This window comes from Pempheris klunzingeri, chromosome 10 (assembly GCF_042242105.1).
Source record: "Pempheris klunzingeri isolate RE-2024b chromosome 10, fPemKlu1.hap1, whole genome shotgun sequence".
NCBI lineage: Eukaryota > Metazoa > Chordata > Actinopteri > Acropomatiformes > Pempheridae > Pempheris > Pempheris klunzingeri.
Genome location: NC_092021.1, coordinates 24,479,077 through 24,499,214, shown reverse-complemented (window position 1 = coordinate 24,499,214; position 20,138 = coordinate 24,479,077). Strand labels below are relative to the sequence as shown.

At 43.3% G+C, this 20,138-nt stretch overlaps 1 protein-coding gene across 1 annotated transcript in view; it reads left to right on the top strand.

Annotated features, from left to right (window-relative positions):
• adcy5 (adenylate cyclase 5) overlaps positions 1-20,138 on the top strand; it is a 75,014-nt gene that overhangs the window by 30,222 nt on the left and 24,654 nt on the right. The window contains exons 2-4 of the mRNA XM_070837833.1: positions 4,437-4,586; positions 6,577-6,698; positions 19,768-19,879. Coding sequence (XP_070693934.1) covers positions 4,437-4,586; positions 6,577-6,698; positions 19,768-19,879 — 384 coding nt within the window. The remainder of the gene's footprint in view (positions 1-4,436; positions 4,587-6,576; positions 6,699-19,767; positions 19,880-20,138) is intronic.

Genomic DNA, 20,138 nt, shown 5'->3' with positions numbered 1-20,138 from the left:
GTGGTGTGAAATACAATGCAAAGGCAACTGATGAGGACAGAGAGCATTAAAAACATTATTATAATCGAAATAAAAAGCTGTTATGAGATGTTTGTGAAACCACAAATCAGGCATTCAAGACTTGCTGCTTTTCTGAAATTCTAAAATCAGTAAAACTGAAATGATCTAACATGACAGCTGAGTCTCTCTAAATCTCCATGCTGCATCATAAACCCGAGGTGTTGACGGTGCAGTGTCGATGTGGTCATGTGCTGAACAGCTCTCTTTATAAAAGACACCACAGGACAGCTGTGTTGGCTGTGTAGGCTGAGCACTGCAGATGTTTATTAGCTGGAGCTGGTTGCTAAAAGTGTAAAGAGTAGAGTACCTGTGGGACCGGCATTAGGCTTTACCTGGAGTGTTGCATCACATTTTGTCTCCTCAGTGGGAATTCAGCTGCTTGTCTTTCATAATCTGCAACAGCCTGTTTGGGTCATTTGGTGTCTTTGAGCTGAATTTAAGCTGGTTGTGTTTTCCGTGTTTCCTAATGACTGGCCGAGTGCTCTCGACTGTCTTTGATTCAGCGGGTTTTGAATAGTATGAAAATGAGTCAGCGTGAATCACTGAGGGAAATGATCTGTACCTGATTAGGTATGTTAAGTCTGAGAAGACATTGATTTATTTATATCAATGAATGCTGATAATCCGCACAGACCTCATCAGTTCTCCTCTGCAGTCACTTGATAATAGATTTCTGTGTTCTTACCCTGGGGATGACCTCTGTATTAAACATGGGAGCTGTGTTTTTCTGCGCTCTCTTTCCGTCTGTGGTGAGGAAAAGCCCATATGTTTCCAAATAAGGCCCGGGTGAGGGCTTGCAGTATTAATAGAATAAGACTACTGCCGGGGAATATTTGTATTGACCTGTTGAAAGACTTTATCTAATGCATGCCGTTTCCATGGCAGTGTGGGGGTGGGATGCTACGAGGCTGCGGTGAAGCTCCATGTGCAGCTGCAGCCAACTCCACCGAAGCCAAAACTCACCTTTCAATGTGGCGTCTGTGTTTTCCTCCTTCGCTTTCCTGCTTTTAGCGGGAGCTATCACACCTTTACAGTCAGGCTCCTGAGGCCCGTGGGGATTTGTACCAGGAGCTAAACAGCGCATGCTTGTCTGATTATACGCCTCAAACACATTTGTTATGCTAATATGCTCCTCATGGACAGGAAAACATAATGACTTTTCTGTAGTCGGAGCAGAGCTTCAGCTGCTCGCTTCAGCACTTGTGATTGGCCAACAGCTGACCAGAAACAAACATTCATGCAGATTTTCCAGGTCGTGTTTATTGATATTTGCTGCTGCTTCATCTCCAACACTAGAACCTCTTCCTTCTTAATTGTTTTTTTTAGACAGATGAATGTTTAAAGTGAGCTGACAGATGTTACTGAATCCTTAATAACTTAATAGCTTGTGTGTTTGTTTGTTTTGTTCCTGGACTGAAATGCTATTGGCAAGAAAAGCCAAAATAGAGACTGTCATGGGAAATAAACCTCTGTTTCTGTACACTTGGGCGAGAGTGCTTATCGTGGCCTGGCCTCTGTTTACCCAAAAAGTCATTTGTCTTCCGTGGGTCAGTCCGGTTTAGCGTAATAGCGTCTCAGTAAGATAAGCAGCAGAAACAGTGAAGTGTAACCTTTTCTAAATTCACCACCTTCTCCTCGTCTCACACCTCTTTTCTTTATTTTGCTTGGTCGTGCCTCACTTCCAGGCCGGTCTTGCACCAGACGCTCTTCCTCTGAGTGTGCTTGGTTTTTGCATGGAGACCTGCTAAGGGGTTTTTGACTTGATAAAGACGTGCTGTGTTTGTTCAGTTTGTTCCGGCAACAGAGAGGCCCGTGGTGTGAATGTGATTCAGCTGGCTGATTCAGCCCATTAACTGGCTCTATGAAAAGAATGGGCTGCTGGCTTTGGCTTGCTGCTGGCTGCCAGTCCCAGGACCCACTGTATGCCTGGCACTGAATGGAAACAATGTCTTTTAGCATTGGTGGCTTGGACACATGACAGCTTGCAAGCTGTTTGATAGTTGAAAACTTGGACGGGGTCTGTGAAACCTGGACGTACTGATTTGCTCCAAATTAAAAATTCAAGTTCCAGTCGGGCACACACACACACACACACACACACACACACACATTGAAATTACTGGACCAACGTGCTTCAAGTGGTGACACACAAACGACTCATTTTCATATCAGATGCAAAGCAACTGTGTTAATCTCACCTGTTAAGATGATTTGAGAAAAATAAATGTATTTTGTGTCCCCAGTTGATGTTTTGAAGTTGATTAACAAACAAAAAGCTGCAGAGTTTTACCTTTAGGGACAAATAAAATATTCTGAACTTGAGCGATTCACTGCTTCCTGATTTCTTGTGCGTCTGTCTGTCTGTTTGCCTGTATGTCTCTTCCTCGCAGCACATGCTTTTTATAGCTGGGGCTATCCGGTTTCCCTAAACACCACGATTATGAAAACCAGGTTTCTCCTTTACGTAACACTTAATAAACCAGATGTACCGTCGGCTTTCTGCACTAACTCGATTTGTTAAGTACGCGTAAAAGCACCGTTTACATGCATGTTTGGGATTTTTGAGGATCTCAAGATCTTATGTCACCCTTTAGTACGTACAGCGAGCGGTCAGATGCACAGCATTATAACCAAGGGCCAGACCAGGAAGTGCCTAAAAATGCTGTGTGTGGTTTTTAACCTCTGTTTTGTTTTTGTGTTTGTCTTCATAATCCGGACACCCTGCACCCAAAGATATTTATTTTACTGTCACAGAAGACAAAGACAAGCAGCAAATCCTTACATTTTTCAAAGCTTTTCCCTGTGTGTGTGTAGGTTTCACTCCTCTTTCTACTCTTGTGCCCCAAACAAGCTGCTGGTACTGTGGAAAAGTACAGCACCATGTTTTTTTATGCCTCCACGATGACCAAGAGGCTTTATGTTTTCAGGTTATCCTCCCATCTGTCCGTCCATCCTACTCTTGCAAATGTGATATCCGAGGAAGGGCTAGAAGGAATTTCTTCAAATTTGGCACCGCTTGAACTCAAAGATGAACTAATTAGATTTTAGTGGTTGAAGGTCACCGACTGCACGTCTGTCCTGTTCTCAGGAACACGATAGTTTGGGAACACCTCGAGGAAATGTCATTATATCTGGCACAAAGGTCCACTTGGACTAGATTTTGGTGGTCAGAGGTCAAAGATCAAGTTCACAGTGACCTTTCAAAACACATTTTTTGGCACATCAAGAATTCACACGCTGATTACGACCAATAGGATTAAAAGATGGAGTGATGACATTTTATATGAAAAAGGTCAAGGGTCAACTTCACTGTTTTTCTTGCCATTATTCAACGCCGTAGCTCCTGAACAGAAGAAGAGACTGGGCCCATATTTCACATTTGGCTGGACACTGAGTTGGTGACACTATCTTGGGTTTCGACTGGCATGAATGTAAACTGAAACTTGACTGGTTGGCGGAGGCGTACAACTGCGAGGCGGTAATTCTAGTTTTTCAAGATGTCCCTGAGGGTCCACTTGTTGATTCAAAACTAAATCTTTGTTCACATTCTTACACCAGATTCATAACACACATTGTTTAGTGTTAGAAATCCTTTTCACTAGTTATCTAGAGGTTGTGCACCTGCTGTGAACCACACTGGTTTTGTCCTTGGTCCTATCAACCAGTAGTGCCATCAGCAGAGCGGTCTGAATGCATGAGTTGCAGTTTATTATCAGGGTACTGCTGATGACACACTAGTTGGTCACAGTTATGATGTATTTATCGTCCGATTGCTGCATGTTTTGTGTGACAGTATGTTAATCTGTTTACTTAGGCTCAAGGAGAACATGCAGTACACACATTTCTGAGACTGTTAAAGACATACGATGCTTAAATAGTCTTAAAAAGTTGCCCCTTTGACCTCATGTCACATTTCTGTACCGCACACGTCACTCAGAAGCAGTAATACTAAGTGGAAAGAACACGTGGGGCTGCATGTATTCCTTATTTTCCTTCTTTTGTGGGTGCAGCATCCCATCAGGCCCCAGATGTCATGAAATGTAAATGTTCTGCTGAAATGGGCTCCTCTCCTGTTCTTATAGTAATAGAGAGAAGTTGAATGAGCACAGACATCAGCACCTAAACTAGTCCCTTTGTTCAGCGGTACAGGGAGGGCTCTTGTTCTACAGGGCATAAAATCTCTCAGCTGGTTGCATACAGTTAAAAGGGAGTGATTGTTTGTGTTCAAAACCAGTTGTAGTTAATGTTGTTAGAGAGCAAACAGCGAGGAGAGAGAAAGACAAATGAGTCTTTGACCTGTGGCTCACATGGATCCCACTTCCTTACGTCCTAACTCCTTCTCTCTCCCTCCCTCTCTCTCTCACCTTCTTCCACAGATAGTGTCCAATGTGCTGATTTTCTCCTGCACCAACATCGTGGGAGTGTGCACCCATTACCCCGCTGAGGGCTCCCAGAGGCAGGCCTTCCAGGAGACCAGGGAATGCATCCAGGCTCGCCTCCACTCTCAGAGGGAAAACCAGCAACAGGTGAGAGTGAGCACAGATTTATGGTGACAGGAGACAAGGAGGTAAGAGTGGAGGGGAAGCAACCGTAACATCTGTTATTAAATCCAATGAAGGAATACTTTAGTGGAAAACTATGATTTGAGTATTAAACACTGTAGATCCACAGTAGTTTACTGCTTTGTGGAGGATGTCAGGTGCAAATGTTAAATAGAGTATCAGATTTTATAAAATAGGCTGTGTGACAGATATTTTCAATGGAAACACACGTGTTTTGGACTGAGAAGAGACATGCAGCCACGGGGGCACAAGTTATATTGGTATGATGTCAAGTTTGCTCATTTATTGATATTTTTAATATTCAAAAATGGTGCTACTTTCTGGGAAAAATGTGCCTTTGAGATATAAAATATGTGAAAACACTCATCCCTGCAGTTCAAGTCTTTATATATATATTTTTTTTACAACAGGCCACATGATTTTAGCTGAAGCTAACAGGACACATGGATTTACAAGGAGGAATGTAGCTAGAAACAAAAATAATTTTAAGCTGGACCACACTAATAAGTTAATAATGTTATGTGTTTGGTCCCTTCACTGTCAACGCTGCCTGTTTAATTCCTGCAGTTACCAGTGAATTTAAAACATGTTAGAAACTAAAACCTCAACTTATGACAAGCCTGCAATCTGCATATGAACATTTCAAACATGAGTATGAGAATATTCCCTAATATTTGTTTGTGTTTTTGTGATGTTTGCCTCCTCTCTCAAGCTTGAATTACATACGAGTTGAAGCTACAAGTTGTGCACTGAAAGTCTGCACAGCCCAACACACACTGACCCATCAGCAAAGCATTGATCACAGTCTTACAAACTGTTGCCCCTCGTTACCATTAACATGCAATAAAAGTTCATCAATTCAGGGAAAAAGAAAAAGTTGCCACAGTTGAGACACTTTATGACACTACTGAACCCGACACCTTGTCGCTGGTCAGTTCAGAGAGTAACTCTCTGCTGTAAGCGATACGCTGAAGTCGTAATGGAACATTTCCCACCTGTTACTTTTGTGATCTGTCATTTTAATGCACATCTGTCTCAACAACTCCTCCCACCAGAGGTGTAAAATGGACGAAGCTGCATGTTTCTGAAAGTATTTCCCCGAGTGGCGTCTCCCTAATGATTTAATAATGCTTCAGGCTCATATGGGTCATCTATTTTAATGATTTCTCTTTTGTTTCTTCTAAGCCGGTTTGTGATGGCAAGTGGCCTTAGATACCCATGATCCTCTGCTGCTATGGAGAAAGAGGCCAGTCAGATGTGTGAATGAGAGCTGTACCAAATCCAGAATGCTTTGCTGTTGCAAATGGGAACAAAACACTACATTAGTTACCCAACATTGACTCAAAATGCAAAAGTGAACTGGTTTAAACTGCTAAATGTTTCAGCTGTGAAGAAAAATCTTTAACTTCAACTTCAACATGACAGAATTTGAAGCTTGGAAACAGGATGTGGATAAACTGCACTTCAGTCTGTGTGTTGTTCTACCTACCCGATTGTTGTTTTATTATTTTCATCACTTGAATGACTCCTTCCGCTTTGCAGCTGTATACTTTTGTCTGTGTGCACATTTCAAAATGGTGTCCCTGGGAAACCTGTGTATTTAGAGCTGGACCTGTTGAGTCAGGTATCCACAGTGATCCAGTTTTACTTAAAGAGAAGAACCGGCACATTTTACAAAATATTGTAAATACTAATTCTAAATACATTTGCAAGATTTCTTTTTTTTCCCTATAGCTGTTACCCTGTGCTTTCTAAATGATTTTGAGACTTGCACGAGGTAATTACTGTAAATGTAATGGTGTAATCACTATGCAGGCCTTTATTCATTACCATTTGGAGGGCTGGTGTTAGTCACAATGCCCCCCCCCCTCCCCCCAGACAGCCAAAACCTGCACCTCTTGATGCACTTACGCTTGTCAATTGAACTTATTTTCCCCCCACGCTTTTCCTGCAGGAACGTCTTCTGCTCTCAGTGCTTCCACGCCATGTTGCCATGGAGATGAAAGCTGATATCAACGCCAAGCAGGAGGACATGATGTTTCACAAGATCTACATCCAGAAGCACGACAACGTCAGGTAACACCAGGTTAATTTAAACGTGACCCCCCCCCCGAGAACGTGACGTGTCTGTGGTCCTTCTGACGTGGATCACATTCAGCCTGGCCGTCATCTTATGATGTTTTAAGATGATATTCAAGATTAGATCAAGTTTAAATCATCAACCCATGTCTTACTCACCCGGGGGCTTATTGTATGTAAGGATGCAACACAGCTGGGATGATATTCAAACCTGATTCAAGTATTTATTTAAGTTTAGCCAAACTAAAATGGAACCTAATCTGTATTAAGATAATGATATTAAATTATTATAGATACATTCTGGTGCAACCTAGTGTTAAAGAAAGACTTAGCCCTGTTTAGGTTAGCTAAATAATCTAAATCTAATCTCAACGATCAAACTGTTTAGATTAATATTTGTTGAACTTAATGCACATTTAGCAGATATATGATGAATATAAGAGTAAACTCATGTGTTTGCTGTCTCAGGCCTGTCATGAGGAGGAGGTAGATAAATAAATATATAATATAAATATATAGAATCATATAAAACAACATTTATGTATCAATGTAGGGGCGACAGAACTGCAGCATGAACCGTGCTTTAATCTAGATTAGTCCTGAATGGTGCAGCCCACTCACAGACAAAAGGCAGAAGAGGAGGGAGACTTGCAGGCGTTACCATGACAATAGGCTGCATGGTATTTTCCCAGAGTATTTATCACCTGTCTCCACATGCAGTGTGCAGAGTAATATCCTCTAAACTTTAATAGAATAAAGATATTGTGAGCTAAAAATTAGAAGCATCTCTGAGCAGCAGCTGGGCTCCATAAAGGAAACAATCAAGAATTTAAAGCAAGTAAATTTAAAGAGATCATAAAGTTTTAGCCTTTAAAGAACATTTATTCATTTAGAGCTAAAGGAAATATTGTACTGATAATTTAAACTGTGGGTTTATGTCTTAAAGACCTAAAAACATTTTTAAAGAAAAAGGCTGATAAAGGGGGATTTCAAGCTTCTGATTTTACTTTAAACTCCTCAGGAAGAGGTGGAGCTGCTGAAATGACCTCTGATCGCTCTGTAGCATTGATCAGGCCTGTTGGCCAACAATGGTGGTTTATCAGTTTATCAGTGCTGAACACCCCAAACCTTACGTAGACGGGTTCAGGTCCTCAGATTATCCCAGACAATGGCAGGACGAGTGTGTGTCCATAAGTGGCAAGAAGTCAATATTTACTTTGATGGATTATTTTTGGTGTGTTTGGTTTCATAACTGCTGGGTCACTTTGAGTTTTACAACCACGTGATACTGATGGATACAAGTGTTTTTGAGTGAGCTGAACTGAAGCAGTTCACTTACACCATCTTTGAAGTGTAGATGAACTGATGCTACTGAGAAGTCACCTCGTCAATAATACCTGTTGATGCACGATGAATCATAAAACATGCGTCGGTCATTACATGTTGTAACTTCATCCCTGTAGCGTAGCATGTACCTGCTAAGTGAGCAGTGGGGAGGAAGCGAGCTTGAAGCTTCATCACTGATCCACTTCCAGAAACCCTCTCAGCACTTTGTGCAGAGCTCTCAGCCGCATCTTATGGCCTCCATCAGTGGAGTTTGCTCAGTTGTCAGGGAGATGGTCCAGTTCTTATCACTTGGTCTAAAGGGCAAACCAAACAGAAAATGTTTCTTGAACTGTTTTTGATGTCTATCACACAGAATATAAACGCAACACAGTCTCCCATTTTTTTTACATGTTGTGCATTTATTTAACAGTATGTGAAATGAGTTTTTCACGACCTGCTGTCCGGTTTCTTCCGGTATGCTCCTTTAATAGTGGCAGTTTTTTGTCATTGAGCCCGGTGAGGACAGTCTGTCTGACAGTTGTCCTATCAGCTGGTTCTGACGACAGAGATAGTTGAACAGAGGTCGAACAAATGGATGCTTCAATCATGTTTATGTGCTGCTGATGTCATGCTTTTTATATGGATTCCCAGTATGTGTGGAATCCCCATCATGTGATAACAGGCGTCCGTGTGTGAGGAGGAGATCACGGCCCCCCCAGTCTCTGTTTAAAGATAGTCTTTGGCGTCAGGCATGATCTGCCTCCTTGATCTTTCCCTGCTCGTCCGTTGACTCCTGATTGATGACTTTGACCTAATCGATGCTTTGACTGCTTCCTGTGTGACACTCACAGGCGGTGGATGCTGTTTGTTTACAGTGTTTGTCGAGTCTCCCGTCTTTTGTCCAGAGCCCTTCCTGTCTCAGTGATGCAGCGTTGGTCGGCGGTTTACATTATTTGTGTGTGTTTGATGCTGTTTTGCTCTAATAACTGTGAACAATGAGCTCGTGAAATAGATCGTGTGACCCCACAGGACGGGTGAAGCTGTGGGTAGGTTTGGTACCACCTTGTGGAGGAATACACCACTGCAGCAAGATCACAATGAGAAACAGTCTTGTTATGGCTGTGTGTGGGTGTGCATGTGTGTGAGGCAACAGCAGCCCAAGTATCAAGCTGTGCAGTGAGAGTTTTATGGCCTGTAGCTGTCACAGTCAGGTGGGAGCCCAAACCTTGATGCATAATAGCTGCTATTGAAGCCCTTGATCACTTTGATGTGTCCCTTTGAATCCTCGGGGGTTAGAACATCAGGCCACGTACGCTGAGCTCTCTACACAACGGCCTTTTCATCACTGTTAATGCGATCATTATCAGAAATTATCCTTATTTTGTTGCCTAAGTTTAAGAGTTCAGTAAAAGTAAAGAGAGCAGATTGTTTTTGGAGAAATGGCAAAGGTGAAAAATGAGGACGTTTGCGACGGAAGAAATTCTCAGTGAAACAAATGTGCACCAAACCACATGAGCACTTATGTTTGGCCATTATAACAAGACAGCTGTGTTGTCTGCACTCGAGAAGCAAACACCGTGGTGTTGGTTCACGGTGGATGTATTAATTACTGCAGCTGTCAAGGTTAAACAAAAGTCAGCGCTCAGTCTAGAAGTTACTCTTCGCTTACTTCGAAGAAACAAACCAACAGAAATCTGCTTTTTCAGCTGGAGCAAACAAAGCCAAGAGACACAGGAGGAGGAGAGGAGGTGAAGCCTTGGCTTGGTAGAGTAGAGTATCCTACTGTAGGCTTTTTTTTTTTTTTTTTTTCTGTGTCTCACTGGGGAGTAGGGAGCACATTAGCAGCATCCATTAAGCTTGGCTGAATTCTGTCTGTGGTTATAAGTCTGTGGTTAATGAGTAGCTAACCAGGTGTGACTGGCCCTTTCAGGAAGCGGGCAGTGGCCTTTGGTAATTGGGGCTCTGCTGAGAGGCCAAGTAACAACAGGAAGAGAAGTGACAGCTCCCACAGCTACAACTAAAGAATAAGAGGAGAAACAGAGGAAGCAGAGAGGTGGAGAGGGAGGGAGGGAAGGAGGGAAGGAGGGAAGGAGTAGCTACAATAGCTATACATCAAAGTCTGTATGTGACTGCATATTTGTTTGCCCTCTATTCTAAATTCAGGTACCAGAGTAGGTTATTTTTCACAGATGGGCCATAAAAGGCACAATTACACCCTCCGATCACAAAGGGTACCATTAATTTGGCGAGGCAATTTTGTTTGTGTAGCACATTTCATACACGAGTGCTTTGCTGAGTTATAGAAATACAGCAAAGGTAAAAAAAGATGTACAGTTAGTGCAGAGAAGAGACATGAAGGATAAAAGACAGTGCCGTTCAAATCATGTGAAATAGGAAGATAAAAGAACACATTTTATATGTTTTCCCTGAATCTTCTTATCCCCTGTCCCACCTGACTTCACTCTTGATCCATTTTTTATCACATCTCACTTCCCAAGGCCGACAAGGAGCATAAGATTACCATTCATGGAAGGATGTGGACTCATAGAGGCTGAAGCTCTGCACACACACACACACACACATATATATATATATCTATATTCGGTATCAGCTCTGTTGGGATCGTGAACAGAAACGGTTACAGTGAAGACTATTTAAAGGCTGAGCTCAGTCAGTTTCTAGCAGTTTGTGTGAAATAGAACAGTAGCTTTCAGTTATAGGTGGTCAGAGTTTGAGGCCTGTTAATTATCCTCTGGGAGGTTGTTCCATGTCTGTGCTGCATGATACAAATAAAACAATTTCTGCTTCCCCATGTTTTTTGTCCCGAGGGTCCTCGGAAGTTCATATGGCAAAAGCCTGCCGCAGATGTATGTGAGCCCCCCCCCGCCAAAGAGGGATTTTTTTAAAATCAATTCTCTGACTGGTAGCCACTGTGAGGATTTTAGAGCTGCTGTTCTGGCAGCATCACTTTAAAGAAGTGGGCGTTGCCACACAGCTTTTTTTTTTTTTTTTTGAAAGCTGTGAGGAGACCATTGCAGTAGTCCGATGCACTGGAAATAAAGGCATGGGTAAGCTTGTTGGAACGTTATTCCTCCAGCTCCTGCAGTATTTTGATGGTAGTAAGCTGACAAAGTAACAGATTTGATGCTGCTATTAAGATTTAAATCTGATTCCAGGATGAAATAAATCCAACCTAAACATATTTGATCATTGCCCAGTAACAAAAACTCTTTTTTTTTACAAAACCTTTTCCTGAGAGTGTAGCATCCCACTTGTGTTTGTCCTCTGGAGTAAGTGATGTCCTGTGGCTTCGGCTGTGAGGCCAAAATGTGCGCTGACTAAGGTATTATGCAAGAGGGCTTTGGGGTGGATGTTTTGATGCTGCCAGGTCGCCCTGTTAGCATTGGAGAAATATTCAGAACACTGTGACTGTAGCTGCTGTTGCTGTTATGTAGGCCAGTAGCACCCTGAAGAGAAAGACATGGAAAGAACATTGCATAAATTAAAGGAACAGACCTTGCTTTTGTTCTCCGTGTTCTAATTGAAGTAAGGACAAGGTTTGACACTGCACAGCAAACAAACATGGGTTTAGCATGTGTGGTGCAGTTAATTATGCGGGTGTGTGTTACGTAAGGCCTTTCTGCTGATGCTGTTGGAGCCAGGCTTCACCTGAGAATCTGTCCTTGGTGAGTAAATAGCAACACCCATGAAGGCGGCAAACATGCAACATACAAATCAGTCAATGCTCACGGCGTTTTACACAAGTAACGATGATATCTAGCAAAAAAAAAAACACATAATAATGTCTAAGTAAAGGATTATTTAGCCAATATTTATTGTTATACTCATACCAGATGAGATTGAATTCAGCTTAGAGGAACTGTATGCATCTTAAACTGAGGTCTGGATGCTTTGCAAGATTCAGCAGATGAGAGGGAGGGCAGCATAAAGACACACGGTGTGCAAATGAGCAGAGAACAAGTTCATTTACAAGAACATGAAATGAAGACAGCTGTGGATAGGAGGGGTAACAGATATTGGTCCAAGACAGAGAAGCAGTTCAGAATAAAAAGTCTGAGCCAGACAACGACGATGAGGCCCGTGTGAGATTTTTCTGGTGGCTGAGGTTAGCGAGCCACCAGCAGAGCGGTGGGGTTAAGCAGCCGGGGGTGAGATAAAAGGCGGTTGGCCGGTGGCAGCGCTGGTGCCGGACAAGAGGGGATCACACAGTCAGGCAATGGTAGTGCAGCACAGCTCTGGGCCAGCTGAGATTTGACCCACAACAGATTTTGCGGTGGCGGCTCTGCAAGCAGGAGATGGGACAGCATACATACTGCATTACCCTCTATATGATCTCTGTTTTTCAAATTCTCCTTGTGAATCCATTTCTGTTTACTTCTTTTAAAAAGAGTGTCGATGCAGCGTAGATGTCTACGTCGCCGCAGCCTTGTCGTACTCTGATGAGGACATGCTCTTACTGCACCTAAACTCTTATGTAAAAGCTCTCAGTGTGACTGTTTGCTCGAGATCTAATCCCTCCACATCCTGCATCAGTTGTTATGTCTGCTAAGGACCAGTTTGAGCAAAGAATTTGGTACATTTTTGGCCTGGCTGGCTGATGTGAAGGTAGACGGGGAGGGAGGGAATGTTTAGCTGTGTAGTCTGCCGTGCTCTACCTGTACCACTCTCATGACACCATGGCCCATCTATAGATAGATAGGTTCCCCAAAGCGCTAATGTCCTGCAGGAGGATCAAGCTTTGTGAGTGTAAGACAACCAACAACAACAGAGGAAGTTTATTGAGATGTTTGTTCACCAGTTGAATCAGATGAGAGTTCTCACCATAAAAACAACATGAAACAGGTATAAACCCACTATACAGGAAATGAATCACACCTGAATCCTGATGTAGCATTTGAGTATTTTACCCTTTAACACTGGCAGCCAGATGAGACTACATCTGGAGGTATACATAAATGATTTAACTCCGTTCAGTGACGACATTGTGGCCTCGTCATTGTCCAGGCATCAAAGGGAATAACCACCTCTTGACGTGGACAGTACAGAGTTATGGCTGATGGATTTGTTGTGCTTCCAGTTTTCCTCCTCAAAGAGAGTAGTTCTGCTGTCTTCGGTCTCTTGGCCTCAGCTCCCCCTGAACTGATCACTAACGGCTCTGTTTATCCCCAACACACAGTCATACATTTATCTTCAAGGCATTCACATTTTTACATAACCCACTGTGTGCTTATCATTTCAGACCGTTCCACGTGTTGTTATCAGTTGGTAAAATGATTCCCTTGAATCCTTGTGGCTTTAAAGAAGGACACGACGAGGACTAAATAACAAAATGTTTCAGGATCTCCTCTGCATCCACTGTCACAAAGACCCCAGGCGTCCTCGTCGCAGCCTCCACGACCCTCCTGGTTTTGTCGTTGGCTGCCCGCTGTCTCCTGTGACGCCGCAGGAGGCTGTGGGAAGTGGCCTCGCTCTCTGCTTCACTGTGTCAGTGGTGGGCGTGGGGAGGGGACGTATATCAGAAAATCTGCACATGTACTTGACTATAAATATCTTCATCACAAGACAGGCTGTAATCTAGCTTTTATAATGCAGAAATATACATTCTGAATGGTTTTGCCACCCTTGTGTTACGTTCCAAGACATTTTTTTTTATTTCCTGCTTTGCACACAGACTTGTATTTGATGTGCATGCATCTTCCTCATAGACCTCCACCATGAAGGAGGCACCAGTCCGACTGCTGACAGACATCTTCAAGGGTAAACAAGGTTCTGGCTGCAAAACTTTTATTGCAAGAAATGGATACCGTTTTGAACACACATAGATTTATTAAGACATCAGGCCCATCAAACCTGTCCTCTAGGAGTTTTTCCTGGCTGAGCTGGTTGGCTATCAGCATGTAAAAGGGCATGAAAGTGATATTCTGCTTGTTGGAATCACTCTCACATCATTTGCCTAATGATGATGATGATGTAGTCATGTTGAACATATGGGGATAATTCAGTTTGCAGTCATCAGTTCGGTCTCCCCCAAAAAACCCTCCATAAGCTTCAACTGGTCCAGAACTCAGCAGCTCGTATCATCTCTAGGACACCTTCCACTCATCACATCACACCCGTCCTGCAGCAGCTTCACTGGCTCCCCATCACTTATCGCATTCAATATAAAGTCCTGCTTCACACATTCAAAGCCCTCCACAGCCTCCATACCTCTCTGACCTCATCCACGTTTCTGTACCTACCCGCACCCTCCGATCCTCTTCCTCTGTCCATCTCTCTGTTCCCTCTGCTCGCCTCGTCACCGCGGGGGGCCGAGCGTTCAGCCACTCGGCTCCCCAGTTATGGAACTCACTCCCCCCCTGACCTCCGTAACACCGACTGCTTACTGCTCTTCAAATCCAGACTCAAAACCCATCTCTTCACACTTTCATACTCCCTCTGATTCATTTTGCACTGCTACTGTATTTTATTACTTGTTTTCACACCTGTTTTATTTATTATATTGTATGTTTTATGTGTATTCTGTAAGGCGACCTTGTGCCCTAAAAACAAAATGTATTATTATTATTATTATTATAATGTAAAAGTGAATTGAAGTGCTCATTACTGCGTCGACCCTTCGGTGTCTCCAGAGCATCTTTCCCCCCCTCTCCCTCCCTCCTCCACCCTTCCTTTTCTCTCTTGCCTCCCTCTTCGAGCATCACTGCCTCTACGAAGTGAGACAGAGCTGTCTCCGAGCTCAGACACATCGGTCAATGTCTGGTTTTACTCGACCTCTCATGCACCGGTTCACAGAAAGCAATCAATTATTCTGAGAAATGTGTACCCCAGAGTGGGGACTCTTAATCCTTTTCAGTCTCAGACCCAAATTGAGGAAATTTAGGCGTCTTGAAAGCCGGCTTCATTAGAACATGTTAGTGCTCTTGACATGTCGGCAACCAAGAGAAAAAGTCCGTGAACCCTGAAGAAGCCCTGCCGTAACGCTCACACAAAATGAATGTCACACACCCAGAATAGAAACTTTATTACATGCTTACATGAACATTAGCACCCGCATGTGCTGCCCACACGAACTATACAAACACACCACGTTCTTGGCTGTGCAGCAGGCAGCTACCCTGTGAGGTACATGTGAGCCCGTTCGGTCTGAAACCTTTGTTTATTTAAAGCTCTCTTTCCTCCTTCCTGGGGGTCTGACTCAGAAAGCTGCTTCCACATAGTCAGGAAGCTGCTGCCTGGACATACGGCTTGTTATACGGCTAGATGCCTGTGATTTTGCGAAACCAGCGATGAAAGAGATCACTTTGCCTCAGCAGTGAAAACAGAAAGGAGCAAGGAGGAAGAGTAATGACACTCATGGATGAGATACAGTAGTACAGCACACTGCATTCAATTCAATTTATTTGTATAGCCCAATATCACAACAGAGTGTCTCATAGTGCTTTACAAAGTTCACTGAAATAAACAAGTGTAAGCGAACAAACAATCTAATAAAGAGTCCAGCAGTCGATGAGGCCAATGGATCAGTCCGGTGGATCAGTCCGATGGATCAGTCCGAGGCATCACCTGCCCTTTATGACCCTCCTTCTTCGGGAAGGAAAAACTCAAAACACCCAGTGGGAAAAGAGAAACCTCCGGGAGCACCACAGTGAAGGAGAGATCCAGCTCCCAAGGACGGACAGGCTGTAGCCTTGGACAGACGCACATCCATTGGCTGATGGAGAACCACATCAGCGGGACCAGGACCAGGATCCACAGGAACCTGAGAGATGAGAAAGCACAGAAAAGCTCCGGGGAAGATAGCAAGTTAGAGGCAGACGTTACCAACAGAGCAAACAAATAGGAAATATAATGCTACATACTAGTTTATATAATGTGAAACACATGTGCTGAATTACAGGCATGACTGTATTTATACTACTGTGATGTTGTATTGAATCATCAGCGTTAGAGGCCCCCCCTCCCCCCCCTCCAGTGAAAGTCAACCTTGTAAACATGTTAGAAGGAAAATAAGCAGCCAGTTCTGCTCCGAATCTGCAGAGTAGCAAGGACGGTCTGAACAAAACAGCTGATGCGAACAGTCAGACGGGGCTTCATGTGTCGTTCCTGCTCATGGAAGAGGTGAAGCTTTACATATGATTATGTGCACCTGCCCTCCACAGGAGACAGGTGGAGCTGTCATTACAGGGGCAGAGTCCTGCTTTGGTATTGGCTGCCAACGTATAAAAAGAGCGAGACTTCATTTATCATCAAATGATGATCGGAGAGAAACGAGTAAAACAAGTTTTGTCCCAAATCTGACATTGACCCCCCCCCCTGTGCAGAGCCACACAGAGTATGAGCCAATGTGTTAGTCAACTGGTAAGTCCAGGTTATTTTTATTTCCACCGGCTGTAAGCCTGCAAAAGATCATGCAGCTTGGTGTGTGTGTGTGTGTGTGTGTGTGTGTGTGTGTGTGTGTGTGTGTGTGTGTGTGTGTGTGTGTGTGTGTGTGTGTGTGTGTGTGTGTGTGTGTGTGTGTGTGTGTGTGTGTGTGTGTGTGTGTGTGTGTGTGTGTGCGCGCCCTTGTGTTACACAGAAAACTGTGAGTTTGGGCCCCACAGTGTATTTTGGGGCTGTCTGGATGGACCCCACTGGGAGAACAACGTTTTTCTGAACTATGTTGTTGTTACTGACTAAACTCCAGATATCTAAATATTAGTTTGGTGGTAAAGGTCAGGTGGTGTTTTTACTGACAGTACAGGTCTGATGGTTTGTGCACTTTGATGCTGAACGACTTCTTACAGTTTGTGGTGATTCACAAGTTCTGAAGAAACTAAACCGTCACTGACTGAGATTAACGGGCCGGTCAGGGTCTCTGTCTGTCTGTCTGTCTGTCTGTCTGTCTGTCTGTCTGTCTGTGTCTGTCTCTCTCTCTCTCTCTCTCTCTGTCTGTCCCCCCCCCTTCTCTCTTTGGCCTTGCAGGCTGATTCCAAACAGCAGATTGAGTGTTGAGCCGTTTCCACTTTCACAGCTCAAAAAACATGTTCAAGTGTGTGGTAGCTTGTAATTGTGTGACTGCAGATGAAAAAGCGTAGCTCCAAGCTAACGACATTTCCGCGTGTGATCCGGAGTAGATTTAAAACGGCTAAGCAGCACGAGTGAGAGCAGCGGTGGCGTGAACACCCAGCACAGTGGGAGTATTGTCAGATCATGATGACTGCCTTGTTAACTTGTGCAAAAGTGAATGAAACAGTCAGCTGACACAGATCAGCTGATGGCCTGTTTCTTTTTTTTTAATTAACAAAGTGCTCCATTCAAATAATATGAGCTGCTTACTTTTACAGCCAATTGGCCGGCAAACACTATGCATGTAAATACCTATTATGAACCTAAATCTAAGATAAAACATTATAGAAAATAAACAATATTTCTTTTCTGAAATAGAAAAGGAAGAATATTGTGTTAATGTGTTAATTCAACAGCAGTTATTCTTGTTTTGTGTGTAATTTAATTGAAATAATCTACATCTACATATTATTACCAATAAGGCCATCAGTGAATAGCGATACTAATTTTGCAGCCTTACCCAAACTGTTGACACAAAAGCTCGCATTTACATTTAAATTTTTGCCCATACTCTGATGTTCATAATTAAAAAACCATTCTGAGAAATATTTTGAATGTATTTGATTTATGGGGATCCCACAAGGCACTGACTAAAGCTCAGGTGAGTCATCGTGGGGGAAGTTGCTGCGAGGAAGGCCGTGTTAAACCGTATTAAGTAGCGATAGACATGAGGCGTGTTTTTGCCCTCTGAGTTCATCACATGTTTCAACCGAGGAGGAGATCGGTGACCAGAGAATAAACATGCTTATTGAAGGAAAAAATGTCGAGCATGAGATGTGACTTTGTGTGGTGGAGGGTTATGATGCTTCACAGAACAACTTAAGCCATTCAGGACAAGCTCGTGGGTTTTATCTGTGAGTGTACATGAGACCAACCTGACTCTGCCTCCCAGAGCGAACGCTGAGCATATTACTGTCTGTACCTGCCAGCCCAACACCCTCGTTTCACTCTGAGAGAAGTGATTCAGCCTGGTGAGATCATCTTGTCCTGCTGTTGTGTCTGTGTGCGGAGAGTCGTGCAAACGTCTCGATCAGCAAAAGACCTTTGCTGTATCAGATTACCTTGATCTCAGGGAGGCTCAACTAACTTTTTTACAAGTGCCAAGTCCTTGCAAATGCATTAGGTCCCTCTCTTTGTGCCATTTTGCCAGGACGAGACCTCATTAGCACAGATGCTCCATCTGGTGCTTTTCAACTCCAGATTACAGAAGTATTGTATTAACATTTGCACATGCTTCAAGCACCGTCTCTCCTCCGTCACTGGCTCCAGTGGTACATCTTGACATCTTGAGTTATTTAGTCACAAACCCCTGCCTCAATTCCTGCCGAACAGTTTCCTGTATTTAAACTCTCGTATCAAGCTGAAACAAGCTTTGGTAAAAGCTTTTGTAAAAGTTGTAAGCAGATGCAGATTTTAGATGAAATAGAAATCAGTATAGCTGTTTATGTTTTATTCTTTTATTATTAAATTGTCACAAATAGTCAAAAGCCTTTACAATTTATACGGAGAACAACTAGTGCCTAATATACAATCCTTCGTCCCCCTGTCAGATATAACACCACTGTTGTCCACAGACTATAAAAAACACATTAAAGAAAGTGGTCCTTTAATGTGTTTTTTATAGTCTGGGGGTCTGTGTGAGGTTACATGTTCCTTTATTGCGATCAGCATGTTGGAGTTTATCTCTCTTAGCTCGTCAAACCAACACTGTGAGCTCACATCCAAGCATGTTCTGTGAAATCTGCCTGACGTGGAGCGACTTTCCATCCATCATCAGCACTAGTTTATCCTTTTTCAGGGTCACAGTGGGAACCTTTCTCAGCTGACTTTTGGAGAGAGGTGCTGTAGACTCTGAACAGAATTCCAGTCTTTCCCACAGGCTCACACATCGAGACAGACAATCTCACACTCACCCCTACGGGGAATTTAGAGTTGCAGCTTAACCCAACTGGTCTGTGGACGGTGGGAGGAAACCTGAAACACACACGAGGAGGTACAGAAAGGCCTCTGCAGGCCCTGCTGCATGCTCAGGCTCTCCAGAGGTTGCAGAGGGGCTTTAGAGGAAACTTTTCTCACAGTGTTTTGTTTTGGATGAAGTGATTTTCTACGCAGAGTTATAGGTTTTGGTTTTGGGACTCTGAGGAATGTTGACTTGGCCATGAGCAAAACAAACAAAACTGATTGTGTTCACATTTGGGAAGGTGGTGAGTGACCGTATCCTTGCTGCTGCACCAGCAACCAAGTGGGAGGAATATTATCTGTACTTGTATACTTCTGCTATAATATTACTAGAATTGTTCATCTAAACCAATCGACCGGCTCGATAAATGTCTCTACACAACGCGTGGTTGTGATTTGGCAGTTGTACACACCGGTTCCTTTATGAGCCTTTGCAATCTATGATTACCCAGAACACCCTTCCTTTTCTGCATAGGTTCCCAGACATTTACATGCATGTTTAGAGAAGCATTGCTCCAGATTAAGTGGACGGGTTGCACCTTCCTGTCAAAGCTGGCAGGTGGAGGGAGAGCAGTGGCTGGTGACACCATGTGCCCACCAGCGCCTCAGAGTAGAGTGCTGAAATCTGTTTTCTCTTCTCTGTGTTTTTCTGCAGCATCTTATTTGCAGACATCGAGGGTTTCACCAGTCTGGCATCCCAGTGCACCGCACAGGAGTTGGTGATGACTCTTAATGAACTCTTCGCCCGCTTTGACAAGCTGGCAGCGGTAAGAATGCAACCATACATGTAAACTGTTCTCCCAGTTTACTTTTTGTGCTTTTGTTTTAATATACTTACCTTTTTAATTTGTAGAAAAAAGTTTTCTTTTTTGTTTTGAAAATAAGTTAAGATACTTCACTGACAGCACAGTTGAAGCAAAACTAAGCGTACTAATTTTAAGGGTCAGCAGTTTTCGTCATGTATAGCAAAGCAGGAGCCTTGGACTCTCCAATATCTAAATAGCTAAATTAACCTTTTTTTCCCAG